This window comes from Myripristis murdjan, chromosome 17 (genome assembly GCF_902150065.1).
Source record: "Myripristis murdjan chromosome 17, fMyrMur1.1, whole genome shotgun sequence".
NCBI lineage: Eukaryota > Metazoa > Chordata > Actinopteri > Holocentriformes > Holocentridae > Myripristis > Myripristis murdjan.
The window spans coordinates 10,824,143-10,845,923 of NC_043996.1; the positions used below are offsets into that span (position 1 = coordinate 10,824,143).

The 21,781-nt window shown below is 39.4% G+C and overlaps 3 protein-coding genes across 4 annotated transcripts in view; all 3 read left to right on the plus strand.

The window, feature by feature from the left end:
* Nucleotides 1-1,047, plus strand: part of atp6v1h (ATPase H+ transporting V1 subunit H) — a 30,492-nt gene extending 29,445 nt beyond the window's left edge. For both annotated transcript variants that reach the window (XM_030074083.1, XM_030074084.1), the window contains one exon: nt 694-1,047. In XM_030074083.1, the coding sequence (XP_029929943.1) occupies nt 694-754 (61 nt within the window). In that variant the 3' untranslated portion in view covers nt 755-1,047. The remainder of the gene's footprint in view (nt 1-693) is intronic.
* Nucleotides 1,048-7,165: 6,118 nt separating this feature from the next.
* oprk1 (opioid receptor, kappa 1) lies at nt 7,166-10,553 on the plus strand. Its single transcript, XM_030074085.1, has 3 exons — nt 7,166-7,413; nt 8,401-8,753; nt 10,015-10,553. Exons 1-3 carry the CDS (start codon nt 7,166-7,168, stop codon nt 10,551-10,553), a joined length of 1,140 nt encoding a protein of 379 aa, XP_029929945.1.
* Nucleotides 10,554-14,427: 3,874 nt separating this feature from the next.
* Nucleotides 14,428-20,347, plus strand: chmp5a (charged multivesicular body protein 5a). The gene is made up of 8 exons (XM_030074091.1): nt 14,428-14,607; nt 14,986-15,090; nt 15,194-15,240; nt 15,362-15,455; nt 16,150-16,221; nt 16,722-16,830; nt 18,859-18,974; nt 19,885-20,347. The coding sequence occupies exons 1-8, from the start codon at nt 14,539-14,541 to the stop codon at nt 19,933-19,935; spliced, it is 663 nt and encodes a 220-aa protein (XP_029929951.1). The 5' UTR covers nt 14,428-14,538; the 3' UTR covers nt 19,936-20,347.
* The last annotated feature ends 1,434 nt before the right edge of the window (nt 20,348-21,781 follow it).

Here is a 21,781-nt window from a genome sequence, read left to right on the forward strand (position 1 = left end):
TTTTTCATTAATTAATTAATTTATTTTTCACTTTGACTATACAGCTCTGTGAGCATTTTTTAAATATTTTCTGTGAATCATTTTGAACTGCATTGTATATATCAAAGGTGTTATAGAAAAGAAATGTATTATCATTATCATCATGATTATTATTATTATTATTCTTAATCGAGGGGCCTTTAACTGCTCCCCTTTGTCCAAACCTTTAGTTTTGACACCTTCACTGAGCCATTATAAGTATCATTTAATAGCTCAGTTGTGATTCCCTGTATTTAACAATTGTGAGGTTCAGCCTCTGTGTCTACATGCACAGCGGATTACGTTGTTAAATCAGTGAGTCAGGTCGCCTGGTTTGGGTCAAAGCATCTTAGCAGCATTACTGGGATAGAGTAACCATTTAAGCTCATATTCTGATCATGAGCAATCTGTTTGAGATAATTAGCTTACTCTGATAGTAAACAACTTGCTGTGAAATATCAGACACCTTTAGCTGTCGGCCACGGCAATTCCCTGTGTTTTTGCCTGCAGACTGTTACATCTGTCAGTGGGACACTTCAGCTGGGTAGGATTATATTGTTAAATGATTAAATAATTGGTTTAGTGTTAACATGTTGCTGCGTTGGAAGAAAAATGGCAGCTTTTATTATGTAATTTGTTGTTTGTATCCTGATGTATTCTCCCTTTCTTCCACAGGGAATACTTAGGAAAACAACTCCAGTCCTCTGATGAGCAACAATCTCAATCTCGAACCTGAACTGTTCCTCTGCATGGATGTTCATGGATTAATGTGTGGATGAGTGTGTACTGTATGTATGTCATTCTGTTCATTTCGTGTAATGACTCGATCAATAATGTCTGGCTTCTCATCTGTAAACATCCCACTTTATTCTTGATGTTATTTGATTTAATCGTGCGATGTGATGTGCAGTGATTGGAGTAGCACTTTGTCTGTGATAATGTGTAAAATTGCAAGTTATTTAAGTCTTACCTGTAAAACATGGTATATATTCCAATAAAGACACTTATCGGTGGTACTTTGTGTTGTAACTGTGTTCGCCGTCTTGAATTCAGTGTTACGTATTATGCAAGACCTGCTGAATAATAAAAAGATTTACTAAGATTTCCTCAATCGGGTGATTCAGTTTTCTTATGACAGCATAAGTATCAACTCTGAGGTCATTTTAAAGTCATTGAAATGTCTTGATTATATGTGTCTCTCATGTGCCCTCTTATTTGAGTGCAACATAATCTCTTAGATATTTGAAAAATTGTGTTTTTCCTTCAAACTCTGCCTGAGGCAAGTGGTTGGAAATGGCTTGTGAAAGAGTAATTCCATAGTCATTTAGATGTAATGGTTCCTTTGCTCTGTTGTTACGAAACAATACAAATGGGGATAATGCAAAGAAAGCATGGTTTTCAACAAGGTGTAAGCTTTCACAGACGAGTCAACATCAGGTGGGTTTAACATTTTGCTGCACTCTCAGCGCTGGAGGTTATTCATTTTCTCTGTTGGCTCATGCTTTATGAGAACGCCAAAACCTTTCGTCCCTGAAAACCATGCAGTGCTTTTCCCTAGAATCTTAAAGAAATGACTGCAATCTGTTCGGTGTGGATCGGTGGGTCTTTGAGGAAATACTTTTGTGGCGGTCAGATTTCTAATTATTATTATTATTATTATTTTTTTTTTTTTTACAGTTTGGTGAATGTGTAACCACTGTAGCATATTGCTATCACAATTTTATTTTCTCTGAGATGTTTGACTCTTCCTCTCCTCACTCCTCTCCATAATTTCAACACATTTATTGTACTATATTGAACAATACAGATAAACATTGTTACATTAAATAATGTGATGAAGTTATGTAAACTTCTAGGTAAAGATAATTTGCAGTTCTCGTCCCTGGTTGGGCTTTTAAAGGCAAAATAAAACCTACAGGCAGACAATGAAGCTACAACAACAGTTAAAAACAAGAAGAAAAGGAAGACGTTTTATAGATGAATACGTGTACAATGGCATACTTTAGACAAAGAGACAGAATGTGTCTTGTTTGTAACAAAATGACACTAAATCGGCTTTTAATTATGTAATGTCTGCAAACAGCCATTGTTGCTGTGTACAGAGACACTTGTGTTTGAGACAGCTAGACAAGCTGGCTGACAGCATGTCCATGGCTAATCTGCATCCAGATGTCTCCTGTGCTGAAGTTTAACTTTGTGATGGAGAAATGAACCTGCTCCTCACAAGTTTTCCCTGAATCCTCGAGAAAATCATCTTACTCACTCTCACTCTTTGGAGCAAAACGCAGGACCTAAAAGCTCAAAGACAGTTTCTACCCCCAGGCCATAAGGCTGAATAAACCTTCCCCAATGCTATCCCCAACCCCAAAGGACTTAATGCAAGCCCAAATATTGTACAAGCAGACACTTGTAAAATGTGCACATAAATATCCCCCCTTTGTCATATTGCATTGCTTTTTACATCACTTTTAATATTTCTTTTAGCACAATTGTTATCATATTGTCTGCCTCAGTATGCATGTATGATGTACAGTATGTATGTGAGTGCTGATATGTATACATGCAGATGTACTGTATGCATATGAGTGGACATGAATGTGTTTGTATATATTTGCCTACATTTTTTTTATTTCTCTCTCTGTACATATTGCTTAAGATAATATTATCCTGTGTTTACACTATTTTAATTTATTTAACTTGGTTTCTAGTATATTTAGAATACAAAAATTGATTGCACCAGGACAGACAGGAGAACTAAGAATTTCATTGCAGTGATAACTTTCTGCATATGACAATAAAGCTTTTGATTCCTTCGGTCTTTCAGGCTGAGACTGTCTGAATTGAACCGAACAAGCAAGTTCTATGAAAGGTTACTTGAAACTTCAGTATACCTCATTTTTAGGCCTGCGTGGGCCACAACACATAGTGGCATTTACCTTAATAAATGACCTTTTTACCAACAAATATACTGAGAGTCTCTTGGTGTCCTTTTAAAAATCAGTTATCAACCCTCACAGCTAAAGAACAGCATGTAGAGAGGAGCTTATTGAGCTTGCAGACATCCTTGTTTGTTTGCCACCATTCAAATCAAGTTTCTGTCCTTGTAAAGTCTGACGCTGTTATCGTGTGTCCCTTGAGGTTATCATACTGATATCTAAGATGTCCAAAGTGCTGAGATGCACACATGATGGGTATCTATGTCGAGACTCTGCCTCTGGCTGCTGCTGCCTGCACTGCTTTGCTCTGTGAGTATTATTTACAGTGGCTGACACTCCCCAGTCCCTGTGCATGCTCACCTGCTGCAACTGAGTGAACTCTGGACCCTGAAACAGATGGTTTTGCTTCCCCCTCTCCATTTTTATTATGCTACCCACATTTGCTATTCAGGTTCAAGGCAGAAGGTGATCCTGGCTGTGTGTGTCCATGCACTCAACCAGTGAGCTTGGGTTTGTATATGAAAGCTATCGCATCTGCTGAGGTAATTGTGTTCTGTAATTATGTGTCTCTTTTCCCCCCTTCTTTTCAGTTTTTTCATTTTATTTTTTTCCCATCCCTCAGAATGATCCTGACTGTTCATGACCGCGGAGATTGTATTTTTCATGAAGTGTTTCAGCCATGCTCAGGTATAGTAATTTGATGTGTGCAGAGCCAAGGTACATGTATTCATCTGACAACAATGTACGTATTTTGTTCATGCAGGCAAATCACCAGTCCAACATGCTCATCTTTCCAGTCTGCAAATGGTCATATTTATTCACTGAGCGAAGATTGACATCGCCTCGCTCTATCGATCAAATCCCTTTGCTCCTTTAGTCGTGGGTCAGGCATTGTCCGTTCCCATAGTGATAATAAAACAAGGCTGAGCTGACGGCCATGTGGACTGAGGCTTGACATTAGCCTGCATTCGAGGAGAATCACAAATAGCAAAGAGTGTTTATGGCTTGCTTTTTAGCGTGAAATGACCCTTTATCGCTAACATGAAGCTATGGACATTTACTCTTTTGCTGTGAAGTCAAGAGCCCAAAATGGACACTGGAATTACCCAATCCTAGAACAAATGACAGCAGGGTGGTGGACTTTAGATCACTTATAACTAAGTGCTAATGGACAGCAATGCTTTTCCTGCTGGGTTATATGCAGTCACACTAGGTACAAGTGCAGCCTCTCTCTTGGTGTATTTTCTATGCCTGTCGCACATATTATCAGCTCACATAATCTGATTTGATTAGGTCTAGGCGCTGCTGCAAATGGCATGCAGCCTTGAAAGGATATTTACACTCAATGTGACAAAAACAACATTAGAGTATATGTCAAAAAAAAAAAAAAAAGGCTGGATAACCCAGGTGGTAGCATCGGCTGTGTAATGATACTCTACAAGCCACATTACCTTGTTTTCCCCAGATATTTATTTAGACATACAAGATAAAAATAGACAGAGGAAAAGGGGACAACAAAGATTCCTTCCTTCTGTATCTCAAAAGAAAACACCAACAAGCAACCACAAAGCAGGATCAGAGATTTCAGCTCAATTCTCATATTTTCTGGTCCAACCTCAACAAGCAAAGCACTGAGAGGTTTCAAACAACAATACCACTAAAATTTTCTTTATGCTGAACATTAATATAGCACTGATGAGGTATTATTTTACTCAGACTATGGCGTGATTGCAAATGGATTCTGGTACACATCATCTCTAGTCACTGAATTGGGGGAAGTCTCACCGCTGGGTGCTGATTACTGCTGTCTCTTGTCAGTATCAAGAACAGAGGGAACCAGAGGAAGCAGTGACCTTTCGTCCTTTCTGATGTGGGTCTCTGTTGTGCTCCTTTGAAATAAATTACAAAAAATTGGATATTAGATCAAGGCACTTACAATGGACAAAAGGTTCAAGCCCAGCTGTGCAATTTATGCTACATTCACACAGAATATATCAAAGAGTGATTGGTTTTATTGTAACGAGGATGGGCTTTGAAAGGTCTTAATCATTTCATCCTACCTCACGTTGAAAGGAAGAATTTGTTGACTGTCAGAAAAATATTCTGTGCTATTACAAAATAAAACTTTGTCTGCCTTAACTTTAAACTTAAGCGTTTAAGCCAAAAATGCCCGCAGTGGTGTGGAATAGAAGGTTGACATGGGGGTTAGGGACAGAAAACAAACTTTTAAACTGACAGCTCAACTCGGCCCAACACCTTTTTCATTCTCAGTTTTTTTCCTCAAGGCCACTGTCAAACTGAACTTCCTTGTCCTCTCTCTTTCTGTCAGTCTTTTCTCTTTTTGAGCCCATTCTTTCTTTACTTGTACATCAAGTATGACAACTTTTTTTTCATTAGATCACTGAACAGTACTGATTTTCAAACTTGATCATGAAAAACTGACTTATTAAGGATTGGTGTTATGACTATATGACTATATGACTGTATTGTCACTTTCATATATTTCTTTCCAGAGGGTATTTCAAACAGTTCACTGACCATAGTCTTAACTTTTGTCTGAAATCTAGACTCAAAAACCAAAATGTAGTTATTGTGCACCATATAATTCTAATCTAATAGACATGTTGCTGAGGTATAGGAAAGGGTTTATTTTGCACATCTCTTTTGAAACCTGTAGAAATGTGAGGAAGCAACATTTAGCTGGTGTTGTGTGAGAATACTCACAATCTCCAGTCTCAAAAAAAAAAAAAAAAAAAAACACCTTGCACAGACATTATAACTTAGAGAACAATGTCAACTTTCCAAAAAAGTCTCAGGAGAAATTCCCAATATGCAACTGTAAGCACAGCCTCGGTGAAGTTGTGGCAAATACCTCTGATGACTAACATGGCCTTCCACAGTCAAGCCCACTCAGTCCTCAACAATAGAAACACACCCACAAAAAGTCTTAAACAGTTCCTGTCAACGATGGGTCTCAAAGTAACAGGTATAAAAGTAAAGTAGAATAATCGACATCTGATAAATTACTACCTGGCTGAAATTTGTTGCCAACGTTTGTGTGGAAATCAGTGTGATTTTTTGGTCTTATAAAATCTGCAAAACAATGTATACCAAAAGGATGCAAATTATGGTTCCACATGCAGAGCTTAAAGGAGAGGATGGAAAAAGCCATTCATCTCTGCACATTAAGAACTGTGTCTCACTATATGCCTCTCCTCACCAGTGGAGTAAGTACCTTTCGCTGAAGAACAATAGAATATATAAAACAACCTTGTCTGTCCTGTGTTTTATATAGTGTTAATGATCTGCTGGTGCAGAAGAGCACAAATGCAATCATTTGAAGGTTAAGCGTCCTTGAACATCTCATAGGACTCCAGGTTTGATTTGCAGCAGTAGTTCTGACAGGAGTTGCTAGGGAACTACTTTGTGATTATGGTAGCAGTCATTGGAGTTCATTCAAACATTTTCATGAAGATCTGTGCATGATATTATGCTTACTATTTAGTTTGACTAGTGGCCAACTTATTAACATATTAAAATATACAATTACTATTACACTAATGTACCTTGATGCCCACACATCACTGGTAGCCTAATCCTGAAGGCATTTTACCAAATAATAATAATAATAATAATAGTAATAATAATAACGCGTTTAAAGATGGGGTAATAAGCAAATAATCATTTTCAGTCGCGGATGGTGCATATCGGTTTGGTGTCTGTCTAGTGGCTGGATATTGTCATATCTGTTGGCTCAGCCTCTGATGTCACTGTGAGCAGCTCGGGCTTGGAGTGCGCACCTTCTGGGGACGCAGCAGTGACACAGGGAGTGAATTTTCCACAGGTCCACAATCTCCCAGAAACCCAGTGGGATTTCTCACATCTCCAGCATCCCGATTTTAGCCGGCGACTAAACATCCGATGCTTGTGCCCTTGTCTTATTAACTGAATTAACTTTTCTGGAGCAAAACAAAATCAAACCACAGGTAAGATGGCATTAAACATGTACAGCTCTCATGTTATCCCTTCAGCATGGTCTGTTGCACTTTTCTATTTTGAAGCGCCACGACAGGCTATTGTACTGTGCGTTTTCCGTAGGGATCCTTGGAGACTGACCACGTCCATTGTCTTGATCGATAGCGAGACGTGTTCAACTTGAGCGGTCAGTTTTTTGCCCCAGACCCCAGCTGGTCGAGCCAGCCTTCAGCACCATGGACAGCGCCGCTATCGTGCACATCTTTAAGGAGGACAGGTGTCCCTCCGGCCAGCCGGAGGAGTGCGTCCCCAACTTCACGTGGCATCCCGGCTTCTCGGACTTGTTCAACTACACCGTCAACGGCACCTGGGACGCCGAGCCGGAGCCCATGTCGCCCATCATCCCGTTCATAGCCGCGGTGTACTCGGTGGTGTTCGTGGTGGGCTTGGTGGGCAACTGCCTGGTCATGTATGTCATCATCAGGTGAGTTCGTTTAGATTTTCATGTTGGCTTTTGTCAGTCATTTTCATTCACGGGGTGTTGGGAGAAATGCCGTGTGCACGTTTTTACAGCCGTGCATATGGCTCCTTAAGAAACAGAACCAGGTGATAACATGGATTTTGGTGCGTTGACAATGAATATAGTTTTGAATAGTGCAAGTAAATGAAAGCAGTAATTGTTCTACAGTAGTGCGTGTCCAGCTGTTTTGACAATCACGCTGCTGTGATGGACAAATTTCCAGTCAAGGACAAGAAAGTTTATTTGATTTGATTTGATTTGACAACATGAGTTGACTGATTTGCGCGGTGCATTTGGAGATGTTTTCGAATCACTTGGTACCTGCACGCCCCCAGCTGGGAAAAAAAAGCTGAATGAAAGGAAAGACAGAAAAAAATGAATTCATTTTAACCTGTTTTCTTTTGCACAGTTTGTTTTTTCGTTAAAGGCAAGCCTGCATATGTGTGTGTGAATATGCTGTGTAAACAGGCTTGTGTCTAAGGGGTGTGTTTTATGGTGTTTTTTCTTGGCAAGCTGTCTTTCCAAAATAGGAAATCAGGAATTTTCTTTTTCCGCCCACATATGCAAAGGATTTTTGATTGTATTGAGGTTTGCAGTGATGGGAATTTTAACATTTCCTCTCAGAGCTCACCTATTTCCATTCCATAGAGAAATGCTAAATGAGAGGACTTCTTTAAGATTTCAAACCATGAATCTGGCAAGAGATGGAAATTAAGTAGGTGTTATTGTTCTGATTCTATCTTGGGAATTTTCTTGCCATCACTAATTATTGCAGAACATTTCCTTTATAGCTGAACATAATGGTGTCATATTCATGACATTCATGTTTTATATTCAAAACGTTGATTACATAAGTTAAAAAAAAAAAAAACAAGTACCACCATATCTAAGCTGAGCCGTTCCATATTTTATCTGTGCCTTCTCCTCACTCCTCCTCCATACATATCACAGATACACAAAAATGAAAACAGCCACCAACATCTACATCTTTAACCTGGCTGTGGCCGACGCTCTGGTCACCACCACCATGCCCTTCCAGAGCACAGACTACCTGCTCAACTCGTGGCCATTTGGCGAGGTGGTGTGCAAAGTCTTCATCTCCATCGACTACTACAACATGTTCACCAGCATCCTCACCCTGACCATGATGAGCGTGGACCGCTACGTGGCTGTGTGCCACCCAGTCAAGGCCCTGGACTTTCGCACGCCTGTCAAGGCCAAGATCATCAACGTGTTTATCTGGGTGCTATCGTCTGCAGCCGGGATCCCTGCCATGATACTGGGCAGCACTCAGACCAATAATGGTACCTCCACCCTGACCCTGTAGATGTACACATTTGTACACATGGTCCAGTTTAGGACACATTCAGACCCCAGTTATGTTCCAAACACAACAAAAACATTATAATGGTGGATTTAGCAATCAAAAAAACTTATTACAGTACTTTAATATGTGCTATTTTTTCTGTCCATTTCTGTGGGCAAAGAATCTGAACATGAGAAAACACCTAATACTAAAAAATGAAAATGAATAGTCTCAAAAGACTTTTGTTCAACAAAAATCATGAGTTTATTTATTTTACAGGTAGGGTTAACTCACATCAATATATAAAATGATGCTTCAAAAATATTTCATATATTTAGAGTTAGAGCGATAAATCTTTCATATGATATACATCTCGTATTTACTATAAACCCAGATTAAACACAAATTATGCACTCTAATAATATGATGAACAGATTACGGCTGGCCATGCTTGCTGAAAAAGGCAGTGTGGCTCTACTGTCATCCACTATAGATGATGTGGGACTGTGATTGGCTCATAGACATCCATTCTTGAAGACAAGTCATTCTTGTCTTCTTTCCGCATCTCCATGTTAGTGGCTATATGATGGAGGCAAAAAACTGATTTCTAACATGGTTCACTTAAGTTGGCTGAAGTGAATAGAATCTTTATGGGAGCCATTATATTATACCTCGGCTACTGAATAAGCTATGAAAGCCATGATGCATCTTCCCATGAAACAAGTATTTTTACTTCCATATATTGCCTGTGTTCTGAGGTATATCCATTTGCCAATATAAGGCAGATATCTGGCTTTTTCAGAATATTGGATGTTGACATGTCCATGTCCTCCCTATCTGATATGAAAGAGATTCTGAAAGACATTAGAAGATACTAATATTGTTTACACAGTATCTCTCTCATCATCTTATTTTGCACATGCTTATTCTCTTTGTTTATTTTGTTTATTTAAGCACCTCATCAAAGGTGCATTCTGCAAAATTGCCAAGTGTTGAATGAGAGCCTTTAGACACAACTGATAAAATGTAAGTACTTAATTTAAAAATGAATTGGGCCAGTGATGAGAACCATGTGGACCATGTTTTTGTCTGTTGAGTCTAAAGGGGTTTCACTCAAATCAACCCTTGGCAATTTTGGCATCAGCTATTGGTAGCAACACTTAAAAAAAAAAAAAAAAAAAAACTGAATCAGCATTGGTCCTAAATGACTGGTCTTATCTTTTATTCTAATTCTGTTGTCCTGTACCTGAAACTATTAGGGACCACGGAATGTGCCCTGCAGTTCCCCGAACCGTACATCTACTGGGACACTGTGATGAAGATCTGCGTTTTCATCTTCGCCTTTGTGGCACCCCTCATCATCATCACCGTCTGCTACACGCTGATGGTGCTACGGCTGAAGAGCGTGCGTCTGCTATCAGGCTCGCGCGAGAAGGACAGAAACCTGCGCCGGATCACGCGGCTGGTGCTGGTGGTGGTGGCTGTCTTTGTGGTGTGCTGGACGCCCATCCACATCTTCATCCTGGTGAAGGTGCTGTCGCCCAATGTGCCTGAGACCACCCCCATCATGGCTGCCTACTTCTTCTGTGTGGCGCTGGGTTACACCAACAGCAGCCTCAACCCCATCCTCTACGCCTTCCTGGACGAGAACTTCAAGAGGTGCTTCAGGGACTTCTGCTGCCCAGGTGTACGTGGACCCAGGGACAGCCACGGGGTGAGCCACGTGAGGAGCACCCTGCGGGACCACTCCTGCCCTGCAGAAAGCCGAAGGGAGGGGAGGAAGGCGACGCCTGTATGACTAGTCGTGGAGATGTCCTCTGTCCCCTATCCGGGCCGGGAGGACTCCAACGACCTGGGCTTGACTCAAATCACAACTGCTGTCTGAGAAAGAGGCTAGCAAGAGGGCTAGTTGTTATTTCTTTATCTTCTTTAGCATTTTGACCATAGATTACGAAAAAAAAAACAAAAAACAGCTGAAATGAATCTTAGATTGTAATCCAACAGGACATTGATGATGACCTGCCAGTTATTAGACTTTCTCTGTTCCTGGTGACAGCACAACATGGAAACTTGATGTGTTGAAGTGTGTAACCTCACGGAGGATAAACAAATGACATTCATCTCATATATTCTTTCAACAAAACAGAAATGAAGCAAATCAAAACTATTTTTGTTGTGTAAATATATTCAGGTCTTGATTCTACAACAATGTCAGGGATAGGATTGTCATAGCATTTCTCATGAAGGTAAATATATCAAGCAGTTGTGGCATAAATACACAGAGCAGCTGGTATTCTGAAATGCTGCTTTGGGTGGGTTTTAGCCTGTGTACAGACTGATTAACAACATTAATCGCCCCTGAATTCCTTGGGATCAAACCACACCGCAATGTTTTGCCTCGATTGTATTTCCTGTATGTACTGTGTGCACATGTCTGTATGAATTGAAGTTTAGTGCTTTGCTGTCCCATGCATGAAGAAATTTCCTTGAAGACTAAAAAAGCGTTTTCATTCTGCCATTGAAACAGTGTAGACTATTTCATATCCTCTCAGGGAAAACTGTAATTAATTAGAAAAAGATGCTGAAAGTGTTTTCTCTTGGACAAGATGCTTAACCTTGATAAGAAGGCTTATCATGATTACATGCAACACCTCTGTTTTAGACCTTTTAGGAATTTTCCAGCTGTGCTGCTATTTCATCTTGGAGATATAAACCACTCTAGATAACATTGTTTACCTGGCGCTCACTTTGTTTGAGATTCAGAAGAATTATAATAGCTGTTAAAACTGGGCAGTGAGGGCTTTTGTTGTTCGTGGTGATTATCATTATTATTATGATTATTTTTAATTGCTGGTGCCGGGTAAAAAGCTCATATCTCCAAAATGTTAACTGCTCAGAAACTAAGAAAAATTACCTTGCTTTTCTGATGTAATCCAGCTGTGAAAGGGTTTCATAAGCCCATACAGGAGCATGAAAGCTGTCAATTTAAGTAAAGATAGAAAAATAATCCTGACTGGAGTTGCAAGATCTTCCTCTAACAACAACAAAAGAAAGTATAGTTGGTTATATAAGCTCTGCTGAATATAGGACAGGCTTCTTATGGCAAAGCAGAGGAATGGAAACACTGTACTGAACAATTTACGAGTGAAATGGTGTGAGGGCTTTGCAGCTGTATTGGTTTTGACAGCTGCTGAAATGACCATTAATGAATATATTCATTATAATCAATAGCAGGTCACTGATGTATAGCCTACAGAATAGAATTAATGGCGGCACATGTGAAATTGATTTCATATCACATCGTTTGAACCACCATTTCTTGAAAAGTGCACCACATCCTTGCTTCATCTTGCAGAGTTATTTCTGTGACTGAGTTACTGGTTCAGAGCTGGTTGTCTTGTATTGATGTATTTTCTACTGGAGTCACTGGACAAACTGGACTTTAGTAAAATTTGAAAAAAAAAAATCTTGATGATTGTTAGGTTTCGAAGTCGCACCAGTCATACGTATATTATTTGTCCAAAAACTGATACTGGTACAGTATTTATAGCAGAAAATGTGTTTTTGTGCCTTGTTTGTGTGCCTTATCTTTAGCCTCTTAACTCAATTATATGACTTGCCATGAAAGAGCACCAATTAACCACATCCTTTTTCCATATAGTGATGGACATTTTTTAATATATATATAATTCAGTGTCTTCATATCTGTATGTAAGCCTACTGCTTTGGCAATTTTCTTGTTTGGGCCTAATTGTGAAGCTATTACTGCATTGCATTACCTCTAAGAACAATGTGCAAGTCCAGTAGTGGACTAGTGTATGCCACCTCCAAATTCACATGAATGTGTTTTTTGTAATTATTCATGTAATCGTAGAGTCTCTTTGATAGACATTTGTGAGTTAAATCCTGACTGTAATTTTTAACAAATTAGCAGCCACGGAGCTCAGCCTTGACTCCCAGGTTTGAACATTACATTATATATGTATAATGTGCTTTAATGTACTGCATTGTTTACTCTTGTATCCATTTGGTATTTTGTTGTATCTATAAGCACTGAATGTCTAAACATGGGTCATATGTGCACAATAAAGTCACAGTAAAGTTGCACAATGTGAGATTGATTCATTTGAATGGTCTGAACAGAGCAATGAAATGATTTTAGATTTTGTTTTCACCTTTTATGCTCGCATATGTGCATGCATGAAAAAAAAAAAAAGGATTTGAACCCACTGCTCTGAGAACAAGCTCTATTCAACACATTTCTCAGTTGCATGAACAAAAGTGTTTCCATGGTGAATGCAGTGACCGATAGTGGAGGCTTCTGGCCCGCTGTACTAATTGTGAAGAAATGTTGTCGTGGTGGCCTTGCACAGGGATTGTCTTTTCCGTTTGCTTCATTTTGAGCCACTTTGCGAAGATGGTCAACTGAGCTTTACTATATTTCAGTGCAGATGTGTAATATAGTCCAGTTGCCTACCGACAATTTAGCTCTCAGCCACTGGAGGCAAATTGAATACCTCACAAAAGTAAATTGATATTATTAACAATAAAATATATGGGAAGATAGAGCTCTGATGATGGTGTGATAAAGCAAGCATGTAAATTGTCAAGGCAGAAGGCGTATACTGATATCAAGACACTTTATATTAAAAGTGTACGTCACAGAATGTAACCTGTGGATGGATGAGATACTCTCTCGCTTGCTGCATAAAAGAGGAAAGAAGTGAGCGCTTCCATGTGGTTTTATTTGAATAAAGTGTATTATCAACACATCCAACGCAACACAAAGAGGCACACACGTGTACACCTCTAGGTAGCCACAACAGGCCTAATCCATTAGAAATACCTAACAGACCGATGAAATACACTTCCTCCTGAGGGGAGAACAATATCAACAGTATTCCACACTATGTGAATATATGAAACAATATATCATAATAGGCTCCAAGACATATTTTATTCAATACAAATTGACAATATTCACTCCTGCATCACTTGTCCTTTTCACAGCCTCATGCAAGATTGCCAAGCTTACATTTATTTATTTATTTATTTATTTATTTATTTATTTTTTAAAGCAGACGTGACAGCCTAATTATGCACTTGGGATTCCTTGAGATTTGAGGGGAGGGGACAAAAAATCCTTTCAGCTAATCAGTCCCCTGGTGAAATGATGAGGTGGACAGCCACAGAGATGCAGCTAATTTTTTTCCTTTCTTTTTCTTTTTTTTCTTTCTTTCTTTCTTTCTTTTTTTTTTTTTACATGTGCATCAGCATCCTACTCATCAACACTCAAATAGCCTTCAATATTATGAAAAAAAAAATGTCATGCAGTACTACTACAGTACAAACCACTGCAGTGACACTGTAATACCATAACACCACAAACACTTGAATATATTGCACAATACTATGTAATAAATGAATGGCTAATATATATATGGTTCTAAATCTTAATGTCTTAATTAAAAGTCCCAGTGGTATCCTGTCCGCAGTGCACGAGCTGTACCTCAGTACCACAAGTGTAACAAAGAGGGATCAAACCTGTGCTGTTCTATGGGACAAAAGGCTTTCATGAGGCAGCTGCAGTCCCCCTGCTCGCCACACGGGGGCAGGCGCGTCCAAAACATCATTGGCCATAACCGTTTACGCCAACCAATGGAATACGCTGTGTCTGTGCCGCTGCTTCCGGGTGTCTTCAGTCCAAAGCCCCTTTACATCAGATATTCTGGTATATTCTGATGAGAATAATAAGGCTGCGGGGTTAGGAAAGCGTCTCAAAAATGAACAGGATATTCGGACGAGGAAAGCCGAAAGCTCCTCCTCCAAATTTGTCGGACTGCATTGGGAATGTAAGTGGAAATTAAAGTGTTGTTTGGCTGCTCTCCATTGTTGTTTATGTCGGTTTGTGTGACCTAACGGTAGCTAGCAGTTGCTCACTGATGGGCTGTGAGGCTTGTCATCTCGGTTGGACGAGGCAAACCATGCTGGCATTTGGGTGTTTTGTAAGACTGGGGCTGTGTTAAAAAAATAAATAAATAAATAAACAAAAATAAACATCAACTGTGTGTTTTACCGTGGCAATGCTCGGTGGGCACGTGAAAAAGAACCGTTATCTGAGCTCCAGTTGCAGGCTGCCACCCTAACAGACACCTCAGCACTGGGTTTGGTGAGGATGGTGGAGATCACACCACTTCCAGCATGAAATAATGTGCTTCCTCCTCATGCAGGTGGACGCCAGGACAGAGTCCATTGAGAAGAAGATTGGCAGGCTGGATGCTGAGCTGATGAAGTACAAAGATCAGATGAAGAAGATGAGAGATGGGCCCTCAAAGGTACGGATGGCAGTGCACTTCCACCTCAGACATTCGCTCGCTCACACTGATCATTGCGCCTCAGCAAATCGTGATTTTGGTTTATTTCGTCTTTTGCTGGCAGAACATGGTAAAGCAGAAGGCGATGAGAGTCCTGAAGCAGAAGAGAATGTGAGTCCCACGTTGTGCATGTGCTTTCATGATTTCACCAAGAAATACATGTGATAATACCCCTTTTAAAAATGTTTCCACACAAAATCCATCTGTTAAGTGAGTAATTGTGCCGTTGCAGGTATGAAGGTCAAAGGGATCAACTGGCACAGCAGTCCTTTAACATGGAGCAGGCAAACTATACAATCCAGTCATTAAAGGATACCAAAACAACGGTAAGTGCTACAGTGGTAGATAAGAATAGTCTGGGTGAGGGCTGTGCGACTTCTTCTATCAAGATATTGATATGTTTATATCTTTATAATGACATATATGTCACAATATGCTATGTTATCTGAAATTTGAGGGAAAAATTGTCTATACAAGATAAACACAAGCGTCATGACTACTTTTTAATAATTCTGTTTTGTTCACAGCTTTGTTCACGCTCGGCCATATGTGTTTGTTATTTGAGCCCATGTGTAGTGATGATGCGTTCAAACAGAGCTAGGAGCTCTGACTCAATGACATAATGTTGAAATATAGGTGTAAAGTGGCTTAGCAATAGAAGCGATGGAGGAAGATCTCCAATGATACATATTTTTCATCATATTGCACAACCTTAGTCTGGGTTGTAGTGAGTCAAGTACTTTTCAAAACTACAGCATTTAACTTGTGAGGGTGAGGCAGGTTGGCTAGGCAGTTATCATTTTTGAATGAATGTGTTGATTTTGTTCAATCACTTAATCAACAGACAAACTGATCAATACCCAGCAGCGGTCAGGACAGACACAAGACCACCAGCCTGTGTCCTGCCGAGGAACGCACATACTCTGACCTCGTTACCTGCATTGATGATTTTGCCAGTAATAAGATATATCACTGCCTCTGGAGTCCGCTCACTGCCCTGAATCTGTTTTCTGTTTTTAGGTGGAGGCCATGAAGATTGGTGCAAAGGAAATGAAGAAAGCATACAAGGACGTCAAACTTGATCAGATTGAGGTATGCAGATAAATTGTCTTCACTCAGGAATAATACACTGATGTGTAAAGCGACATTTGGCAAGATTGATTAAGTTAAAAAATACACCTGCCTCGTGATCCTGCTGTAACTTATCAAATGGGGTGGGAGCAGAAAAGAGCATCTCATCCTGACTAACTGAGACACTGTAGTTTTGTTGTCTTTTCCCTAAAGAAAATCTGGTATAATCACTTTTCTGCACACTGAAAGCAATGACTGAAAAGTTTAAGAGCGAAACCAGGATAGGAATAGGAATACTGATCAGACAGAGTTAGTACAGACTCTAATTTAGCAGGTGTTGCTCATCTATAGTGTCACTAAGTTTTGTAAAATAATATTACCAGTATTATAAAGTATTTGTTCCGACACTGCAGATTCGTGGTTTGCACAGTCCAATGCTCATAGTGGGAGTCATCGTATCAGTATTTCAGGTGTGAGACACATCAGGCAGTAAAGCTGATCACATAGTTCTGGGCTTGTAGGATTTACAGGACCAACTGGAGGACATGATGGAAGACGCTAATGAAGTCCAAGAGGCCCTGAGCCGTAGCTACGGCACTCCAGAGATAGACGAGGATGATCTTGAAGCAGGTATGGCTAGCTGTTCAGTCCATGTTCGCTGCATTCAAATGTATTCAAATGACATTTAGCTGACACAAACGCGTAGGTTTCATCTCATCTTTGAGAGGGACACAGTGAGGTGGCGTAGTAGCCTGAGTTAAGCTTAAGTTAAGCTATACCTTTACTGGAGACCTTTTCAACTCCATATGGCCCAGATCTCAGCATGAAGTCCTCAGGCAGGTTCCTACTGGCTGCTGCAAAGGCTGGATTAAAAAGCAGATGGTTCTTATTCGTTGCTTGGAGGTCTACTTTAAAGTGCCCTGTGACTCACAACATGTTTAGTTTCTGTGCCTCAACAACAAACAAACTTCCTGGTTTTAGGGTCATAGAATTTTGAACACTCAATTAACCATTTTGCTTTGCCACCCTTTGAGCCACTGAAGACTGACTGGTGAATGAAGGATGTGTTCTGACCCCCCTCTGCTGTTGTAATATGCCCAAAAACACAAAAACACAATCCGTCCAACTCCATGGATGACATGCTTTTTACATGGACCTTGATGGTTGAAAATGATCTGCGTGACCTACATTCTTAGGGTTAAGATGTTGTTTAGAAGTTGTTGTGGCTGTTCTAAAGTTTGGATTGAAAACCAGAGGTTCCTGTTGGCTAAAGTCTACATAAACAAGTGCAGGCCTCGCTGCTGTTGTGTATGATGGGGGGAGGACAGTTGTATTAGAAAGCCGTTGAGGCTATTGCTAGAAAAATTGTAACAGTATAGTGGCTGTTATCATCCCCACCCCTATCCAGAAGGTGGCGGTAAAACTACTACATGATCACTGTGGATGTTGCCAAGCTGTCACTCTAACTGACTGGACAATAGAGACGTGTCTTTTAGCGTAGGTCCCGTCCATGAGATTCAGCTCAATAGCAAGCAAAGTCTTGCAAATTAAACTTTTTGGATTTGCAAACAAAACTTGTGGAGTTGCAAACAAAATGTGGATTCACATTTTAATCACACATTTATTTTATGTGCAATAAAACATTTTCTCAATTGCAATGTCAGTAGTTTGGCTCTCAAATATATTTTTTGATTGCAAACCTATTCTGTTTAATTATGTAATAACAAAACAAATTACACTTTATATATGCTCTGGGTAGCATGAAAGCAGACCGAAAGGCAAAGAGCAAAGTGGAAAAGATTGTACAAAAAGATAGTACAGGTGCAGTTATGACAAATGAGTTGGCTGTGCAAAGCTGGCCTTAAGTATGCTCTGTGTGTCTTAGAAAAGCCGCCTATGGACTGGTGTTGAAAATTAGCACGTGTGCTATAATCACCCAAGGAAAGCATCTGGTCTGTCCACTGCGACAGTGTCAATGTATTTGTGATGTCCATATCAAATAAAAACAACAATAAACAATAAACAATAAGTTGCCCTTGTAGTTGTGCTGTAAAGTAATAAAGTAGTGGTTATTTATTAACTATTATATTTATCATTTATTAACTTTGCAAATAAGCACCACAGTAGGACAGTAAAAGTGAAAACAGTACTGTAGCAGCCTTGTTAGAACAATAAATGGAAGATTAATAAGTACTTTATCTAGAACCTTTCTTAACAAGGCTACAAACTGCTTTACAATAAACTGAAAAACAGTGAATGGCCTATTTAAAATTGATAAAAGAATAACTGAAATGTTAAAGAATGAAAAAGATGTCAAGCCAAGTTGTACAAGAGTAATGAAGGAAGGAACTGAAACGTACATCGACCAAAAGGAGAAAAGGCCCACACTGCATGAAGATAGTCAAAAACGTCTTTTGTAACAAAAAAAAAAAAAAAAACACCTATTGCATTGAATGAAGTGATAACTTTAGAATCTGATGTGGAAAGGTGATATGTGATAAGTGGAAAAATTATCATCAACAGTGTAGCCCTAGATGTAAATATGCTCTGGGTAGAGGGTAATAACCAGGTAGAGCAGGTGTTGTTTTTGCATTTTTTCCATGTGATCATCATCATACTGTATGCAGGAGTTCACTGTCAGTGTGTGTGTGCTTTCAGAGCTGGATGCCCTGGGAGACGAGCTGCTGCTGGACGACGACAGCTCCTACCTGGATGAGGCTTCGGCCGCCCCATCTATTCCTGAGGGAATCCCCAGCGACAGCAAGACAAACAAGGTGACAGTCTCCTCACGGAGCACTAACCCGAGTGTGTGGAAGATGACCGCACCGCAGACACACTCAGTTGTATCAGCTGTTATATTTAGTCACCTGGCTACTGGCCACACTCCAGTTACAGGCTTATTCAGATTAAGCTGTTTACTTGCAACATTGCGACCCTGCTGTTGAATGTCCCTGCTGTTTCCACAGTTACATTTAACATATTTTGTTCAACTGTGTGAGATATCCATGATGTGGATATGGAGGTGCTCATTAAAAACTTATCCTGAACATGGCTGGATGTCTGCAAGCCCTGAAGAAATCTGAAAAAGTCTTGAGGGTAATAGCTCTGGAGTGGATGGTCTCAACAGTTCAGCATAGCATTAGCCCTCAGTTAAGACAATATAGCATTTTAATATAGTGTTTTAGGTCTTAAATTCAGTTTTAAAAGTCTTAAATATTTTGGGAAACACTTTATATTAACATCAGTAATAAATTTTACATTGGTACTTAATTAAACTGTTATTAATTAAACTAATTACAATTAATAGTTATTTTACAGTGAACAAACAATGGAATGATAACTAATAATGTTTACATATTACATAGTAAACTACTCATTAACAGTTTATTGTTGCACACAGTATAACACTATCAACAAAGTATTTATTATCCATTTAACAAGGTATTATAATCATCAGTTCGAACTTTGTAATAGCCATACAAATAATTTTTGTAGGTGGTTAGTAAACCAGTTATTAACCATTAACAAAGTGTTACAACTATCTGGTCCATCTACATATGTAATGTTTGTAGATGTTTTACAAACAATTTACGGTTTACAAATATTTTGGTAATTATTAACAATAACATAATGTAGTATATCAAATTATCAATGTCATGTTGCCATCTTTTCCTTTGCTCGCAGGATGGCGTTTTGGTGGATGAATTCGGGCTGCCGCAGATTCCCGCCACATAAAGGAGGAACGGACAAAACAGCTGCACTTCGACTGAAACACTTTTGTAAGCAGAGTGGCGTTTCTAGCTGGAGACCAGTTTGACCTGAGAACACTACTGTCCCGCAGTCGTCTTGGTGATGGATCGTGTGTTGTTACGACTACCATGCTAGCATGTGGCCTTGTAACATAGCCATTCCTTTTTTTTAATCCTTAATCCCCTTCATCCTCCTTTCCATCACTTGTCATCCATGTCCATGTATATTAATTTATTATTTACTAATTTTTGTGTGATGTCAGCGCTCACTTGTTTACTCATTAACTGTTTTACAGTTCTCAAAAGTGGAAGTGATTTCCCTTTTGTCCTTTCAGTATGTCTGCAAGGCCCTTTGAAATGAACAAAATAAATTGTTTTTTTGATTTAACCTTTCAGAATTATTGATTACTGTCATGCTTTTCCTCGAAGGTGTCATCTGCTGTCTCTGTTTTTGAATAGGTCCTGAGTTCTTCCTGTTGGTACAGGCCTTTAGTGGTAACATTGGACTTGTGTAGCTCTCACAGACCCTGACATTTATCCCACTGGCCAAGGGAAAACAGAATAAAATCTCAGTGTGTGTCAAGTGAAGTGGATTATGATCAACATTTTGTGGTGAATTAACTTCATGTTAATGTTGATCAGCAACCTGAAAGCGTTTTGCATGTGTCTTCAGATTTCATGAAGCCGATGAAGAGACACTAATGGATGTCACGCGACCTGCACTCGTGTCTCCACTCGTGTCTCTATTGCAGGACTCGTTACGGACTTCAGCGTTTTCTGTTATGCTTTTGCTGCCTTTCAGCTGAAAATAACTTCTTGTCACAGCTGGCACGCAGGCCACCTACATCTTTTTGAAAAATTGCCCCCAAAAGTTCTCAAGGGTTCTCTCATTCATTAAAGAGCTTTTTCATGGCTGTTGTGTGTTGTAGTTTGTAGTGTTGCATTTTAAATCAGGTAGGCCTACTTTTTAATTTTCACTACTGTCAAAAAATTAGCCATGTAACTATACTTCCACTTGAACAGAACAGTTTTAGACTTTTTCCACCACGGTCAACTTTGAAAAGGAACTTGTCAGCTCACAGCAGATGGGTTACAACTTAGCGAGCTAAAACAGACCTGATGAATTGACTTTTTGAGATTGTAGTGATGCCTTTTTTATCTTTAGTTGAGAAACATGGCGTGCAAAGGCAAAGGGAAGCCGTTAAGTCAGTGTAGTGCTCTGCTCCAAATGCTCTTAAATTTTGGACTTGCTGCTGAAGTGAAGTAAATGTGCTAGTTTGCATCAGAGCACTGTCTCTACATTCTCCTAGTTGTAGTGCACAAAAAAATTACACAAGCACACAAATATTTTATTTGTAATTGATCAGTGTGTGTAGGCAGGGAGATACACTGTACATATACATGTCATATTCAGTTCAACTTCAACTTTTTTAAGAGGCTCAAATAACTTTACAGTAAATCAGTCATTCTGTAGACTAAATGAATCGTAACTTTAATATATATTAATATACATTACGGTGAGAAATTGCCTCCCTTACATGCAATAGACACAATCAAAGTAGCTGTAATAGCAGCTTTGAGAAAACATTTCACCCACTCAAATCCTTTGATGCCAGCAATCACCTTTTTCCCGCCTAAAGCAAAATAAAAAATAAATTAAAAGAGGTTTTGATGGTTGATATGAAATACGAAAGCTATATTTCTGTTTGTGAAAGAGAAGGGGTTATGCTGTAGCAACGCATTATGGGGCAGATCGAGGGCGTATTATAACATCAGCAACACACTCAGAAATTGTTCTATATTTAGTATGCATTGGAAAATTTTCATACGCA